This window comes from Sminthopsis crassicaudata, chromosome 2, assembly GCF_048593235.1.
Source record: "Sminthopsis crassicaudata isolate SCR6 chromosome 2, ASM4859323v1, whole genome shotgun sequence".
NCBI lineage: Eukaryota > Metazoa > Chordata > Mammalia > Dasyuromorphia > Dasyuridae > Sminthopsis > Sminthopsis crassicaudata.
This window is the reverse complement of record NC_133618.1, coordinates 504027305-504042371: the sequence shown is the minus strand read 5'-3', so window position 1 is coordinate 504042371 and position 15067 is coordinate 504027305. Positions and strand designations below refer to the sequence as shown.

At 35.3% G+C, this 15067-nt stretch overlaps 1 protein-coding gene across 21 annotated transcripts in view; it reads left to right on the top strand.

The window, feature by feature from the left end:
* The window catches only part of TSC1 (TSC complex subunit 1), a 39967-nt gene that overhangs the window by 18927 nt on the left and 5973 nt on the right, over positions 1-15067 (top strand). For all 21 annotated transcript variants that reach the window (XM_074293965.1, XM_074293962.1, XM_074293950.1 and 18 more), the window contains 16 exons: positions 863-1017; positions 1735-1808; positions 2410-2585; positions 3436-3548; positions 3909-4020; positions 4330-4442; positions 4709-4778; positions 5340-5444; positions 5723-6281; positions 6889-6932; positions 7601-7767; positions 9497-9679; positions 10047-10157; positions 10736-10858; positions 13552-13739; positions 13846-14004. In XM_074293965.1, coding sequence (XP_074150066.1) covers positions 863-1017; positions 1735-1808; positions 2410-2585; positions 3436-3548; positions 3909-4020; positions 4330-4442; positions 4709-4778; positions 5340-5444; positions 5723-6281; positions 6889-6932; positions 7601-7767; positions 9497-9679; positions 10047-10157; positions 10736-10858; positions 13552-13739; positions 13846-14004 — 2452 coding nt within the window. The remainder of the gene's footprint in view (positions 1-862; positions 1018-1734; positions 1809-2409; positions 2586-3435; positions 3549-3908; positions 4021-4329; positions 4443-4708; positions 4779-5339; positions 5445-5722; positions 6282-6888; positions 6933-7600; positions 7768-9496; positions 9680-10046; positions 10158-10735; positions 10859-13551; positions 13740-13845; positions 14005-15067) is intronic.

Here is a 15067-nt window from a genome sequence, read left to right as displayed (position 1 = left end):
TTTGAGTGATTTATAAATTCTCTGGAAATTAGCTATAGATACATATGTGATAAGCAACTAAGAGACCCCTGTCTTTTAGTATTCTTTACTCCAGAAAGCTTAAATGTCAGAGTAGTATAGTTTGTGGTACAATTTATTGGCCATGGACACTCACTTGATTTTATTAGTAGTTGACTAGATATAATAGACAAACCTGGGAGCAGAAGCTGTCTTTTGATCTCCAGCACTTAGCATAGTGCCTGATACTGTAAGTACTTCATAAATGCTCGTTGATCTGATTTGACAATGTAAGCCATTAATTACAAAATGAAGTTGAGATTACTGTAGATTTTTGTATCCAAGGACCCAGCTCTGAGCCTTTTTGGTGTTCTAGCCACTAATACTCTTGGAACAAATTCTGCCTTCTAATACTAAGAACTATTTATTTGTATATATAGAGAAAACGGAGAAATTATATATACTCAATCTGGTTTCAGAAAATTCTACTTATCTACAGGTAGCACAACTCCATCAAAGTGACTCATAAGTTTATGAGTATGTGATAAATTCTTAGTCTTCTGCCAATCTCAGTGTGAGACATTAGCATTGCAGTGATAGAATGTGTAACATTTTTTGAATTTGCATACTGTAATTTCCTACACAAGAATAGAATTTTTTCCCCCATAGCTAAACATGTGGAAAACGGCTATCATTTTATTAGTGGAATAAGTTCTTTGAAGTTGGGAATCATTATTTTGTACAATTTGCCCTCTTTTATGGAAGTCTCAACACTTATGATTCAGCAAGATTTTCTGACAGATGTGTAGATTTTCTGCTCATGTGCCCTACTATTAGTATTTTCTAAAGAGTCTAATTTCTTTAGGTCATGTGACAGAAATTTATCTCGTCCATCTTCATGCCAGTGTTTATGCTCTCTTTCATCGCCTTTATGGAATGTACCCTTGCAACTTTGTCTCCTTTCTACGTTCTCACTACAGTATGAAGGAAAACTTGGAGACCTTTGAAGAAGTGGTAAAGGTAAAGCATAGTTTACTGGTCTTTTTGTTGTTGCTATTCATTTGTTTTGGTCATGCCCTACTCTTTGTGATTTTATTTTTCGAGTTTTCTTGGCAAAGATACTGGAATAGTTGCCATTTTCTTTTTCAAATCACTTTACAGTTCAGGCACTGAGGCAAACAGGGTTACCTGACTTGTCGAGAGTCACATAGCTAGTAGATGTCTGAGGCTGTATTTGAACTCATGAAGATAAGTTTTCCCAACTCCAGTCTTGGCACTCTGTTCACTAGACCATCTAGCTGCTAAGGTTTACTTAGATAAAATAAATTTATGTAGCTTTGATCTTTAGCTGTGGCCCATTCTGCTCAAATGATAGAAATACTTTTGAAAAGAAGTTTTTTTTTCCCCCAAAATTTCTAATTCAAATTCTAATCCCAACTTTTTAAGTTCCTTCACTTAATCCCATGTTAATCCAGAATACCTTTGGATTTGCTACTTCACCATCATAGTTATCTAATGTTACTAAATTTCTAGGCTACTATATGGAGCCCCTCTGCAGTCTGTGGTATGACCACTCCTCCAACCTCACCTGGCTATATTGCTTAAAGAAGAGTCTTAAGTTTTCTGTACTTAAAAATTCTCCTAAAATCAACTACCCAAAGTTAATTTTTTTTTTTCTCACATGAAAGTATCAAAATTATCAACCTTTGTTTTTTTTTTTTTTTTTTTTTTTTTAAGCCAATGATGGAACATGTTCGAATTCATCCCGAATTAGTGACTGGATCCAAGGACCATGAACTAGACCCACGCAGGTATTGGAAATTTAAGCTAAGTGACAACAAACATTTAAAATAGTCTTTTAGAGATTGAAAACATTTTTGGCAATAAAGTCCTTTGGGTTATTTGTGGAATTTATTTTCCTTTAATTAGTGGATATTATTGTTATGCTGATATCCCAGAACTTTGGAATATTAGGAAGAAAATTTTTATTCCCAATAAGGCCTTACTATTTGGAGAATGAAAAGGTAGAAAATATATTTTACAAAGATGGGGTAAGACTATATTTTAGCTAGTTTCCTAGAGTTAACATTTTCCACATTAAACTAAGGATGAATTGGGAGAAGCTTCAGGCTTTGATATGAAGACTTGGATTTACCACCTGGTGTTGCTGATTAGGAGTTTCCAAGTCTCCCTGTTTGCTTCTTTGATAAATAGTCTCCTATGGCGAACTCTAATCAATGAAGCATCCTTTTAAAAACTGTATTTTATGCATATTCCTAAGCTTTTGAAAATGGAATCTGCTTAATATGGTTCTTTTTAAGCTAGTGAGAATCAGATTTGCAGAACAAATATGCTTCCAAATCTGAGTTGGTTCAAACTTGTATTTCATGATTTTAAATTCCCTTGTTACAGGTGGAAGAGATTAGAAACTCATGATGTTGTAATAGAATGTGCCAAAATTTCTCTGGACCCCACTGAAGCCTCATACGAAGATGGCTATTCTGTGTCTCAGCAGATCTCAACACGCTTTCATCATCGTCCAACTGATGCCACCGCCAGCCCTTATATTGACACACAGAATAGCTATGGTAAAAAGAAAGAGAACTCTAGGACTTATCTACTTTAAAACTTTTTTTCTCCAGAAAATATTTCACTCCTGTTGGTGATTTAATTTTTTTCTCTGGGATAAGAGCTATCAAAGACTTGGGCATTTTTTCCCCCAAAATTTCTAATTCAAATTCTAATCCCAACTTTTTAAGTTCCTTCACTTAATCCCATGTTAATCCAGAATACCTTTGGATTTGCTACTTCACCATCATAGTTATCTAATGTTACTAAATTTCTAGGCTACTATATGGAGCCCCTCTGCAGTCTGTGGTATGACCACTCCTCCAACCTCACCTGGAAATGTCCCATCTGAGTTGTCACACCCTTATAGTACTTGAATTTCAGGACCTTATGTTTGGATCTTTACAACCTACCAGGGATATACCAGATTCAGAAATAACATCTTAGACTATACAAAGAAAATATGTTTAAGTGTAAAAACATCTTTGTTTACTTGTCACACACTTTTGTACAGTTATCCAGAATAAAGGAGGATCTACTTTCCTATGGAATTAATGTACCTGATGTAGGATTGATACCTGTAGAAAGTTTATTAAACCATAAATTTATGCCATCACACTAATTAAAACTGCCTTCCACTTTAGACTCATAAAGAGAATCCTGAAAGTTAACTGAAATGAATACCATTAACTCCCATTTGTAAAATCTCTTTCAAGAACCTGTTAAATATTAGGCAGAAAATCTTAGCAGTTTGTCTCTGAGATAATAGGACCTTTGTGGAGATGGAGAATTAGATAGTTTAAAGAGAACTATGTTCAGTTGAAGTGATCTAAAACCAAATATTAATCCCATGTATGTCTTTCATTTTAGGGAATGCTACTTCTACCCCTTATTCCACTCCTCGGCTGGCGTTGTTAAACACGCCAGGGCAGCTACCTCAGGTTCTGAGTTTCTCATCACGGCTGTCAACTGAGCCGACACAAGTATGGTGCCTATTCTCTATCTTTCTTTGTGTTGAAGATGGTTCATTTGAGTTAGAAGTTTAGTGTATGAATAAGATATTTCACCAATATCAAAAATAATTCTTAAGATATGATATAAATATCTAATTTTGCTCTCGTTAATTTTAGCAATTAAAAATCCACCAAATACAATGCTACTTTGATTGAGTTGCCTTAGTACATTGTGCCTTTTGAATTTTAACTACTCTTTCTTGGTCATGTCAAGGTTACCTGATGCTATTAGAAGCATAGACAATATTTTAATAAACACATGATAGGCCCAGAATACCTTTGGATTTGCTACTTCTTCACCATAGTTATCTAATGTTACTAAATTTCTAGGCTACTATATGGAGCCCCTCTGCAGTCTGTGGTATGACCACTCCTCCAACCTCACCTGGAAATGTCCCACCTGAGTTGTCACACCCTTATAGCAAAGTCTTTGGAACACCTGGTATGTATATCTGAGACCATTTTTAAAAAATAAGTTAGTAAAAGTTAACTTTATAAATACCTAATATGCTTAGCTTTGCTGTAGATTTGAGAAGTGAATCTCTAGACATTGGTAAAGTAAGCTATTGGGGTTTTCAAAGCATGTAAACTGAACTCCCAAATGTGATGACTGCTGACAGGCATTCCCAAAAGAAGAATTGAATTATAAAAGTTTAACTGTGGGGTAATAGTTGAAGTACAAATAATTAGAAGTTCACATAAGTAATTTAGCAAAGGATTCATATCTCTTCCGTGCTTATCTTTTGATCAGGTGGGAAAGGAACTCCTTTGGGAACACCAGCAACCTCCCCTCCTCCTCCCTGCCATTCAGATGACTACGTGCACATTTCACCCCCTCAGGCTATAGTCATGCCCCCCAAGAAGGTAAATGCCAGGCTTGCCTAGCTGCCATCTTTTTCTCCTGCCTAATCATGAGGAGTTGCTTTTAACTTGATTTTATAAAGCCTAATTATACCAAATATGACTTTGGCCTGATATTTTGTCAGTTTTGAGTCAAGGTAACTGGGCTGATCTTTAAATTCTATGCCCAATTATATGGTATAATTATGGATTCTATTCTCAAAACATCAGTGAGTATATACATAAACTTATCCTCTGTTGAAAATGTCCTTTTTTTGTTGTTGTTCCAGGAGGACAGACTGGATCCTGTGAGACCATGTCTACACAGACAACATCATCTTCCTAATGATAGAGGATTAGGTAAAATTTATTATTCAGCAGTGGTAAATTTCACAATCTGTTTTCCCTCTTATTGAATCAAACCAGATTCTTCAGGGGAATACCTTTAAAAGTTATAAGATGAGGATTTGGGCTGGTTCAAGTGAAAAGCACATGAAATTTTGAAATAATTTGCAACAATGCATTTTTAGGGATTCTGGATACCATAGTAAGTTAAAAGAAATCAGATCTAACTTGTCTAGTCTAAGTTTTGTTTTTCAAGCACGTATAATGAACTTTTTAAAGTAGTTTCATGAACAGAGCTGCATGGATGCCTTTCTTACCTCTCATGAAAACAATCTTAGCTTATTTCATTTAGCGTTGAATCACTAATTTTGAAAACTGTAACTACATCATTATTAAAGTTTTTAGCAGTCTGCAGAGGGAGCTCTGGAGAGATTAGCTCCAGAGTGAGTATTTTCTCATTTTCTCAAACAGGTGGGATAAAGGTTACAAATCCTCAGTTGTCTTATGGGGGGGAAGTGGGCTTATAGTTGTAAATGTTGTTATCTTTGTGAACTAATTTGTCCATTTTCTCTTTAGAAGAAACATCTGACAATAAGGGTTCTGTCACTTTAAGTGATCTTCCAGAGTTTTTAGGTGATCTAGCCTCTGAAGAAGATAGTGTTGAGAAAGATAAGGAAGAAGGTAATGCATATAGAATTCCGGTATGTCAGCTACTTAAATGGCAAAATTTAAATGGCATTATTCTGTCATAAAATTGCTTTAATATCAATGTATATACCCACTTAATTTTCTCTCAGAAAAAAGACATTTTATTTCAGATCTCCTACTAGGTAATTTAATACCAATCTCCCATTTTGAGCTATCCATAAACACTATAAATTGTAGCATATACCCTAAAAATTGCCCAGTTGTACATTCATTTGAACTCTGAGTTTTCTTCTTTCCTCTTTTCCTGTTAGCTGCAATATCAAAGGAGCTTTCTGAGATCACTACAACAGATACTGAGCCTGTGGTGCCTCGAGGAGGATTTGACTCGCCTTTCTATCGAGACAGTCTCCCATGTTCTCAGAGGAAGTCCCATTCAACATCTTCTAACACTCAAGGTCCTAGTGTCAGCACTGAACTTCTAACTTCCTCTCTGGACAAGCTTGGGCCTGACACACCAAAGCAAGCCTTTACACCCATAGATCGGCCCTGTGGGTGTGACAATGAAAGCCCTGCTGGTAACAGGGAAAGCCAGACTTCATTGGAGGCAAACATCTTTACACCTAGCCCTTGTAAAATTCCATCTCAGAGAAAAGTAGATTTTGGAAGTGGACAGCCTCCCCCATATGATCATCTTTTTGAGATGGCACTGCCAAAGACTGCTTACCATTTTGTCAGCAAGAAGACAGAAGAGCTATTAAAGAAAATAAAAGGAAATACAGAGGAAGATTATATGCCCTCTACTTCCCCAGTGGAGGTACTGGATAGGCTGATTCAACAGGGAGCAGATGCACATACAAAAGAGTTAAACAAGTAAGCAACTTAAACTTGTTTTTAAACCCCCTTTTGTTGTCTTCATTGTGAATGAGGAGAGACAGAAAGTTTGGAGAAACTTAGTTGATTTTATGAGCTGGAATTTTATATAGAATATAAAATAAGTCAAAGCTGTCTTTTCTAGAGGTTTAGGATGCCTAGATACTCACTGCCTTAAACTTTATTGAATAGTGTTTTTCATTTATTCCTTTGTCTCGAGTCTATTGCTTTCAATATGTTTGATTATCCTGTGGATATAGACATTTGAAAAACAGATTATGATGTTAAAGTGAACAGTGCTTAGAATTAGACAATAGTAACACTAATTAAAAGTAATTTCTCTAATGGAATCTCTTCAAAAGCAGTAAAGCCTTACCATGTCTCAAGAGGCTCTTCTATTTACCTTTAATAAGGCAATTTCTTTTTAAAAAATGAGTTAAACGTTATGATTGGGAATTCTTAATAGGAGGAATGGGTCAAATAAAAGGGAAATAGGAAGTTGAGAGTGATGAAATAAAATGTTCCAGGAGGATTGTCTCCTAAAGGCAAGGTACTTAATTTTAGCTTCCAATTTGAAAAGTCACCTGAGTAAAATCTTTCATTGTAGGTTGTCTTTGCCCAGTAAATCTGTCGATTGGACCCACTTTGGAGGTAAACTTACTTTGTTTTAAACCCAGACTAAAAATAACCAGTTTAAAAGGCCCTAGATATTTCTAAGTATTGTTCTGTCACATAAGTACATTGAAGGAAAGTGATGATGATCTTCACCCCTTAAGATATAGTCATCAGACTTGCACTGAGTTCCTGTAATATTGCAAATGAGGTCTTTCCTGTTTTTGAAATGTGGTAAGTGCCACTAATTCAGTCATTAGGAAAATTGATGGACTACAGCAGATGAACTGCAGGTATCCCTGGAGAAAAAAAGTTATATGGAGAATTTTCACAGAATAAACATGGAGTACAGTGATTGAATATCTGAAAAATAGAATAGGTATCTTGAGTTTGTAGCTATAATCTTCATTGACAAAAATAAATAAATGCCCTCAAAAGAATAGCCTATGTTTGTCCATCTAGGCTTTTTAAGAAAGGGAACATAGGTACTTGATAAACTGTCAAGTCTTTGTTACTTACCCAGTGAATTGGCTGACTCTTGTATAGCCAGTGGAATATTTCCAAAGATAATGTAATTGGATTTTTATAAATTTGTTCCCTAAGCTTCCCTGCCACTAAAGTATTACCAAATCTTCATGGTTAGCTCAAGATTGAAATGTTCAAAAGGTGCTCCAGCATTTGTTCCCTACCTTTCACTCCTGGCTTAGGCTCTCCACCCTCAGATGAGATTCACACCCTTCGGAACCAATTGCTGTTACTGCACAACCAGTTACTCTATGAGCGCTTCAAAAGACAGCAGCATGCTCTCCGGAACAGAAGACTCTTACGGAAGGTGATCAAAGCCACAGCTCTGGAGGAACACAACGCTGCTATGGTAAGGCTTTGTGCAAGTGCCCAACACTGGTCTAAATATGCAGTAGCAGTGGGCTAGTTGAAAGAGCATTAGATCTAGGAGTCAGCCGACTAGGCTGTAGTCTTGGCTGGGTAATCATTCGTTTCATGAGTTGGAGCAAATCATTTCACTTCTCTAGGCCATACTGTCCTTATCTTAAAAAAAAAAAAAAAAAAAAAAAGGAGTGGAAGGAGTTTGATTTAATACATAGAGGGATCACTTTAAAGTCCAAAAGTCTTAGGTGCAAATCTTTCCTCTGGCCTCTAATAAAGTCTTCTGACCTGCCTCTCAATGCCATGGGAAACTCTCTAAGGCTATAAGTTGCATAGCAGTTGACAGTCACCATTAGTAGAAAGTTTTCTCACTGGGAGTTTATGCTAATGAGATAAATCCAGCCAAAAAGAGATGAGGTTGGAGGTGGGAGTGTAGCATTAAATAATCTTCAAAGTCCTTATAGTTCTAAAATTGTTTATTTACCAGTTGTAGATTATTTATTGAATTGATGAATACTGATTGTACTAAAGAACACTTGATCTTTACTCTGCAAACTTAGTACTGTGCCTAGTATATAGAGGGTGCTTAATAAATCTTTATTGACTGATAAATGAAAATTTATTTTTTTGAATGTGAGAATGATCCCTTAAAAGAATAACTTAAAAAATAAAGCATTTTCATGCTATAAAGCTTAGTGTGATAGTATAATACTTCACAAGATTTTCTATTGAGGGTAAAAAGTTTGTAGTTAGAATAGTCCACTTTATAATCCTAGATAATGCAGTCATTACTCTACCTTTAAAGGTGTTTGATCCAAAGTCTTTAGATTCAAACCCTGACTGGTAGTTTAGAGTCTTGAAAAGCTTGAAAGAAAATGACACTTTTCAAAATATCTTGAAGCAAATTACATTTAATATAAGCATAGTAACTGAAGTATTTTGGCTAAAAGCTTTCCAAGTTTGAATTGGGTCATATGAAGCTACCAGATATAATAAGCAGTATGCAATCTCTCATCAGTAGTAACTCTTTAAGTATTTTTGATTACTCATGATTGTTTAAATGAAATGTTTACAGAGAAAGAAAACTTAAGCTTTTTTTAAAAATGTATTAATAACTTTTGTTTTTATATCACCTATATTTCTCATTGGTCTCTCCCCTCTCTTCCTCTAAGAGAGCCATTCCTTATAATAAAGAACAAATCAGAGAAAGTAAAAAAAAAAAAATTTGTAAAACACTAATCATCCCATTGAAAAAGTCAGAATACATTTCACATTTATAGTCCCCTATTTTTACGAACTAATAGGAAGAGGTATCTTCTTAATATCTTTTCTTTGGAATTAAACTTGACCAATCAGTATAAGTTTGAAACATTTAGTTTCAATTATTATGTTATTTCTATCCATTTCCATTTTTGTAGCTATTGTATAATTTTTTTTCAATTCTGCTTACATTTTCTGTCAGTTCATAGATTTTTCCCATGTTTCTCTGTATTCATCATATTTGTCATTTCTTACAGTACTTGTAGTATTCCAATACTTTCATGTACCACACTTTGTTTAGTCATTCTGTTTGATGGACATTTACTTTGGAAAACCTTTAACTTTTGTTGCCTTTGGGGAAAAAACATTCCAGTACAAGTATTTTTTAAGCACTTTGGGTGTACAAATCCCTATGCAAGTCAACTAAAAAACTTTATGCCAATTTTGATTTCTGCTAGAAAGATCAGTTGAAGTTACAAGAGAAAGACATCCAGATGTGGAAGGTTAGTATGCAGAAAGAACAGGCCAGATACAATCAGCTTCAAGAGGAACGTGACACTGTGGTGACCCAGCTCCACAGTCAGATCAAACAGCTGCAACATGATCGGGAGGAATTTTACAATCAAAGCCAGGAATTGCAGGTATAAACTACAATGTTGAGCAAATTCAATGGGGAAGTAGCCCAAAGTTAAAACTGGATGGGGCAAGAAAATTAACTTTATTCATTTCACCTAAATAAAAGTGTTATTTTCCAAGATCATAACACAGTAACTTAATCAGTTTTTTGGTATCTGTGTTAAATCTTGATTTGTTCTTGACAATATAGAGCTGTTTAAGTCAAATGTATTGTAATTTTTGAAGCCAAGAAATTGTATTTTAAGGAACAATGGATAATAGCTTAATTGAAGAATTATTACCACTTGAAGGTTGTCTAGCCCTTGGAGTAGTACACAATCTGGTCTCACAGTCAGTCATTATCTAATCTTCTGCCAACATCTGTTTGGACAGACAAAGCTGGAAGACTGCCGAAATATGATTGCAGATCTGAGGTTAGAATTAAAGAAGGCCAATAATAAGGTGTGTCACAGAGAGTTGCTGCTCAGCCAAGTTTCTCAAAAGGTAGGAAATGTAGTAAACTCTTGGCCCTTTGACAGCATTGCCCAACACCATTCCTTCCAACTGGAAACATGCATCCCTTGCCCACCATATGATGCTTTCAGTGGTGTACCCTTTTATAGAAAAGGAATAAGTTTGACCTTTAGGTTTCCTGAGCTGTGTGTCTTCCTGTGGGGTTCATTGCAGATATGAAAATATCCATTTGCCCAGGAATGGGTGAGTCTTCCCTCTAGCTTTGTTACTCTACTGGACCTCTAAATCTCTGCTGGGATAGTTATACATAAATAATTTGTTTAGGGTATGGAAGGTTTTTTTTTCAGTTTTTGATTTTTTATAATTCACTTGTACTTTTTTTTTTTAACTGAATTTTTTTTTTTCCTTATCTTTACCACATATTAGGCTTCCCTTCTAATCCCTTACTTCTGAGGCCCAGGGAATGATGAAATGTCAACAAAGGGAATAACTTATTCAGTCCTTTAATATATATCTAGCTTGTGCTCTGCTTTGTAGGTTCCCTTTAGTAGTTTATAGCTCTGCAGAATTTATACCTGATTATTTGTATGTGTTCATGTTTTGGTTAGCTTTCAAACAGTGAGTCAGTCCAGCAGCAGATGGAGTTCCTGAACAGGCAGCTGTTAGTTCTTGGGGAGGTCAATGAGCTGTATTTGGAGCAATTGCAGAACAAGCACGCAGATACTACACAGGTATGTTGGGGTCAAGAGAAATAAAAACTCTTGATGCAGAATTTTGATGTGGGATTCAGTTAGATGGCATTGATAATACTGTGGAGAAAATCAGCCTCACTAATGGACTGTAAAGCGTGAATCTCCATAATAGAATTCTTTTACTTGTTTGAGAATCTTCCCTTATCCCATGTCCCTAGGCTAATGACACAAGCACTTTCCAGCTGTCAGGTATGTTCTTGTATCCCTAAAAACACCTTTTGCCAGAAAAAAAAAATTTGAACAAAAAAGTCAGTTTTATTAACTTTCAGGCCTGGAGGCATATGGGTGCATGCTGGATTATGTGTTCCTTTGGTAATCGCATGCCTTTTAATTTTCCTTTAGCTTTTAATTTTGATTAGTTGTTGAGCTTACTTTTGTCAGAAAGACCATCTTGTTCCTGGCCTTATGTGACTCACCAATATTGTTAAAGCAAATGTTTTATGTTAACTTGAGTAATATTATTTATGTTTTTGTATTGAATATAATTTTAATAGTAAAACTAAAAATAATTCCTGTCACTAAATTATTCATCATTCATAGTCTTAAGAGCATAACATTTTTTTCTTCCCTCTGAAATAGTCTTAGAAAAGGGGTAAAATGCAATTTTCACAATAGGCCAGGTTTTGCCTTTTAATGTATAATTTAGCCACTTGCTAAATGACAAAAAAATTTTAAAGTAAGACAGTCCTAATTCTAGATAAATAAATTAAATTCTTATCTGAATGGTTTAATGGCTTTGGAAAAAACCCATAGAAGGGAAAATGGCTTTGGGAAGATGCCTCGTAGAGAACTTCATGTATTTAGTCTCACTCGTACTCATTATACTTAAATATGCTAGTTATCAAAAACACAAGTGAATTTTAGGAAGCATTTAGGCTGTTAAAAACAAAAAAGCATTTAAGTACTTACTGTGTGCCAAGCACTATGACAAATGTAGACCCTACCATATTCTAATGGAGAAAACCACATATAAAAAAGCTAGATAAATACAGGATGTCTACAGAACAGACAGGAAATAATTTCAAAGGGGAAGAACTAGCCAGAGCTTGGTGGAGTGGAGATGAATGAGAGGGGACAGGAAAAGATCTGGATGTGAACTGAGTTTTGAAGCAAGCCAGAGACTCTAGGAAGTAGAAATCAGGAGGAAGAGTATTTATTCTAAGCATGGGAGACAACCAGTGAAAAGTTACCAAGTCAGGAGGTGGAATGGCTTGTGCAAGGAACAGCAAGAAGGCAGGTGTGGATGGATTGTAGAATCAATGGAGAAGAACAAAATATAGCAAACTAAAAGGGTCAGAAGTTAGTTTGTAAAGGGTTTTAAATGGCAAACAGAAGACTTTATATTTGATCCTGGAATTAATACAGAGCCACTGGACTTTATTGAATAGGGAAGTGACATGAACAGACCTACACTTTAGGAAAAGCAGTTTGGCAACTGAATGGAACTCAGCTCCCTGAATTGGAGTGGGGAGAGATTTGAGGCTGGGAGTCCAATTAGAAGGCTATTATAATATCCCAGGTAAGAAGAGGTAATGAGGGGCTGAACTAGGGTGATGGTTGTGAGAGTGGAGAGAAGGGGAGAATATACTAAATATTGTGGAGGTAGAAACAAGATTTGGCAATGTGGTAGATATGTGAGTTGGATGAGAAACAAAGGGAAGCATTTAAATATGAAAAATAAACAGGTATTTGAAGGAAAAAATCAAAGAGAGATGATGAGGTTATGAGCTTAAGTGTGACTGGGTGTATAATGATGTCCTTCACAGTAATTATGGAAGTTTGGAATAGATAAGAGTTGGGGTGGAAGTATAAGAAGTTCCATTTTAGGCATCTTTTATGTAAGAGGTCCACAAAACATTCATTTTATAATGTCCAAAAAACAGTTGGTGATGTGGGACTATAGTTCAGGATAGAGATTAGGGTTATGTATATAATAAATCTTGGAATCATCAGCATAGAGACAGTAATTGGACCTGTGGGAGCTTATGAAGTTGCCAAGAGAGGAATGAGAAAGAGGATCTAGGATAGCCTTTCAAGACTGCCCCAGAGCATATATCTAAATGTTCTGGAACCCTTAACAAATCTATCTGTGCTGGTAAGAGAAATAAAACTAGCATAAATATCTTGAGTCCTTGCTAGTAGGCTACAGCTGAGAAGCCTTTAGAAGCTATGGTAATAGCATAGTTCTGTGCTCAAATGTTGGAATGTATTCAGTCTCAAGAGTAGCATTTGAGTTTTCTAATATATAACATTCCAGATAGTATAACTTTTGAAGTATCACTGAGGATTTTTTCCCTGTTATTAGTTTCCTTTACTTTATACTTATGATTATTTTACTGTGGTGTATGATATACCACCATAGAAATGGTAGATTACAGATTTATCTGATTTGTCTAAAAGGAACAGGGCAGGGCTATTTTATTCAGTGTGTTTGGGAAATGATTCTTGCCAAAGCTTTTATATTATCTGTGCCATAAATGCTTTGCCTGAGCAGACCTATCCATTTGATATAACACATTCTAGCCAGTGTCTACCCTTTTTGTTTCAGTTGTATTACTTTTTAGCTTTTAGTATGTGACACAAATAGGTTACATCTCTTTCATTTAAAAAAAAAATCGTAATTCATTAATAAGCATTGATTCAAACTTCTTTTTAACTTGATTGTTTTTAAGGAAGTGGAAATGATGAAGACTTCTTATCGGAAGGAACTAGAGAAAAATAGAAGCCATCTTCTTCAACAGAATCAGCGGCTTGATACCTCCCAAAAACGGATTGTGGAATTAGAATCTCATCTGGCCAAGAAAGACCATCTTCTGTTGGAACAGAAAAAATACCTGGAGGATGTCAAACTTCAGGCTAGGTAGCCTCTATTAAGAGAAGTTTTGTGTTAGCAGTATAAAATGAGGCTTATAAGTGAAACCTCTCAAAAATTTGTGGCAACTTCTTATTTTCTTGTTCCATTTCAGAGGACAGCTACAGGCAGTAGAGAGCAGGTATGAGGCTCAGAAAAGGATTACCCAGGCATTTGAATTAGAAATCTTAGATTTGTATGGCAGATTGGAGAAAGACGGCCTCCTGAAAAAACTTGAAGAAAAGACAGAAGCAGCTGAGGCAGCTGAGGAAAGGTAAGAGCATATTGGGAAGAAAGCAGGATTCTATGTTCTGGATATAATGACTTGAAACGTATATCAATTTATATTTAGCAACTAAATTTATATTTGAAACTGAAAAGCTTTGGTTTATTTTAAACTCAGTAAAAATGCTTTAACAAAAAATAATTCCCTTTATGCTGCCTTCCATTTCTTTTCCATCTGTATATTGGTTTTGTTAATAGTCATAGTCAATGTGTCCTCTTACTTCTTCACTTTACATTCTTTGTTTTTCTATTTTTTTTTTGTTCCTCATTTAAATATTGCTACAATTTATTACATTGATAAAAAAGAAATCACTTATATAGGTAGGTCTTTTTTCAAAATGTGTTCAGACAATGTGCCATAATGAATAGAGAGCCAGCCTCCAAATCAGGAAATTCTGGATTTTAATTCTACTTTCAGCATATACTTACTCAGTAACTCTGGACAAGTCATTTAATTTCTTAGTAGCCCAGGCAACTTTCTAAAGATTTAATTTACAGGGCAGATGTTGTTATGCATTGGGTAAAAGAGAGTGTTCTCATTGTGAATTATGATAGTTTTGATTAACGGACTCACTAGATCAAAGGATATGTTTGATTTGGGGGGGAAGCAAGGGGAGGACAATCAGGGTTAAGTGACTTATCCAGGGACACACAGCTAGTAAGTGTTCAAATTTGAACTCCTATCCCTCCTGACTTCAGGGCTAATGATCTATCCACTGTTCCACCTAGCTGCTCCCTGAACATAAAATTTGTTATATTGACAGATTGCTTTCCTAAAAGACTGCATAATTTAAAACTCAACCAGTAATGTAATAATTCCTTTTCCTATACAGTCACCATTAAATTTTATCTTTTTAAACAATTATTGCCATTCTAACGGGAGGTGAAAATGTTTCCTATTGACTTAATGAACATCTTTTTATTAAAAGGTATGAACAATTTTAACAATTATTTTAATTTATGTTTCCTAATTTATACTTATTTATAACCACAGTTTGATTTATCAGAGCCGTCTCTCTTTAAATCATGCCTTTGAAGAAGGAATTCTGTTT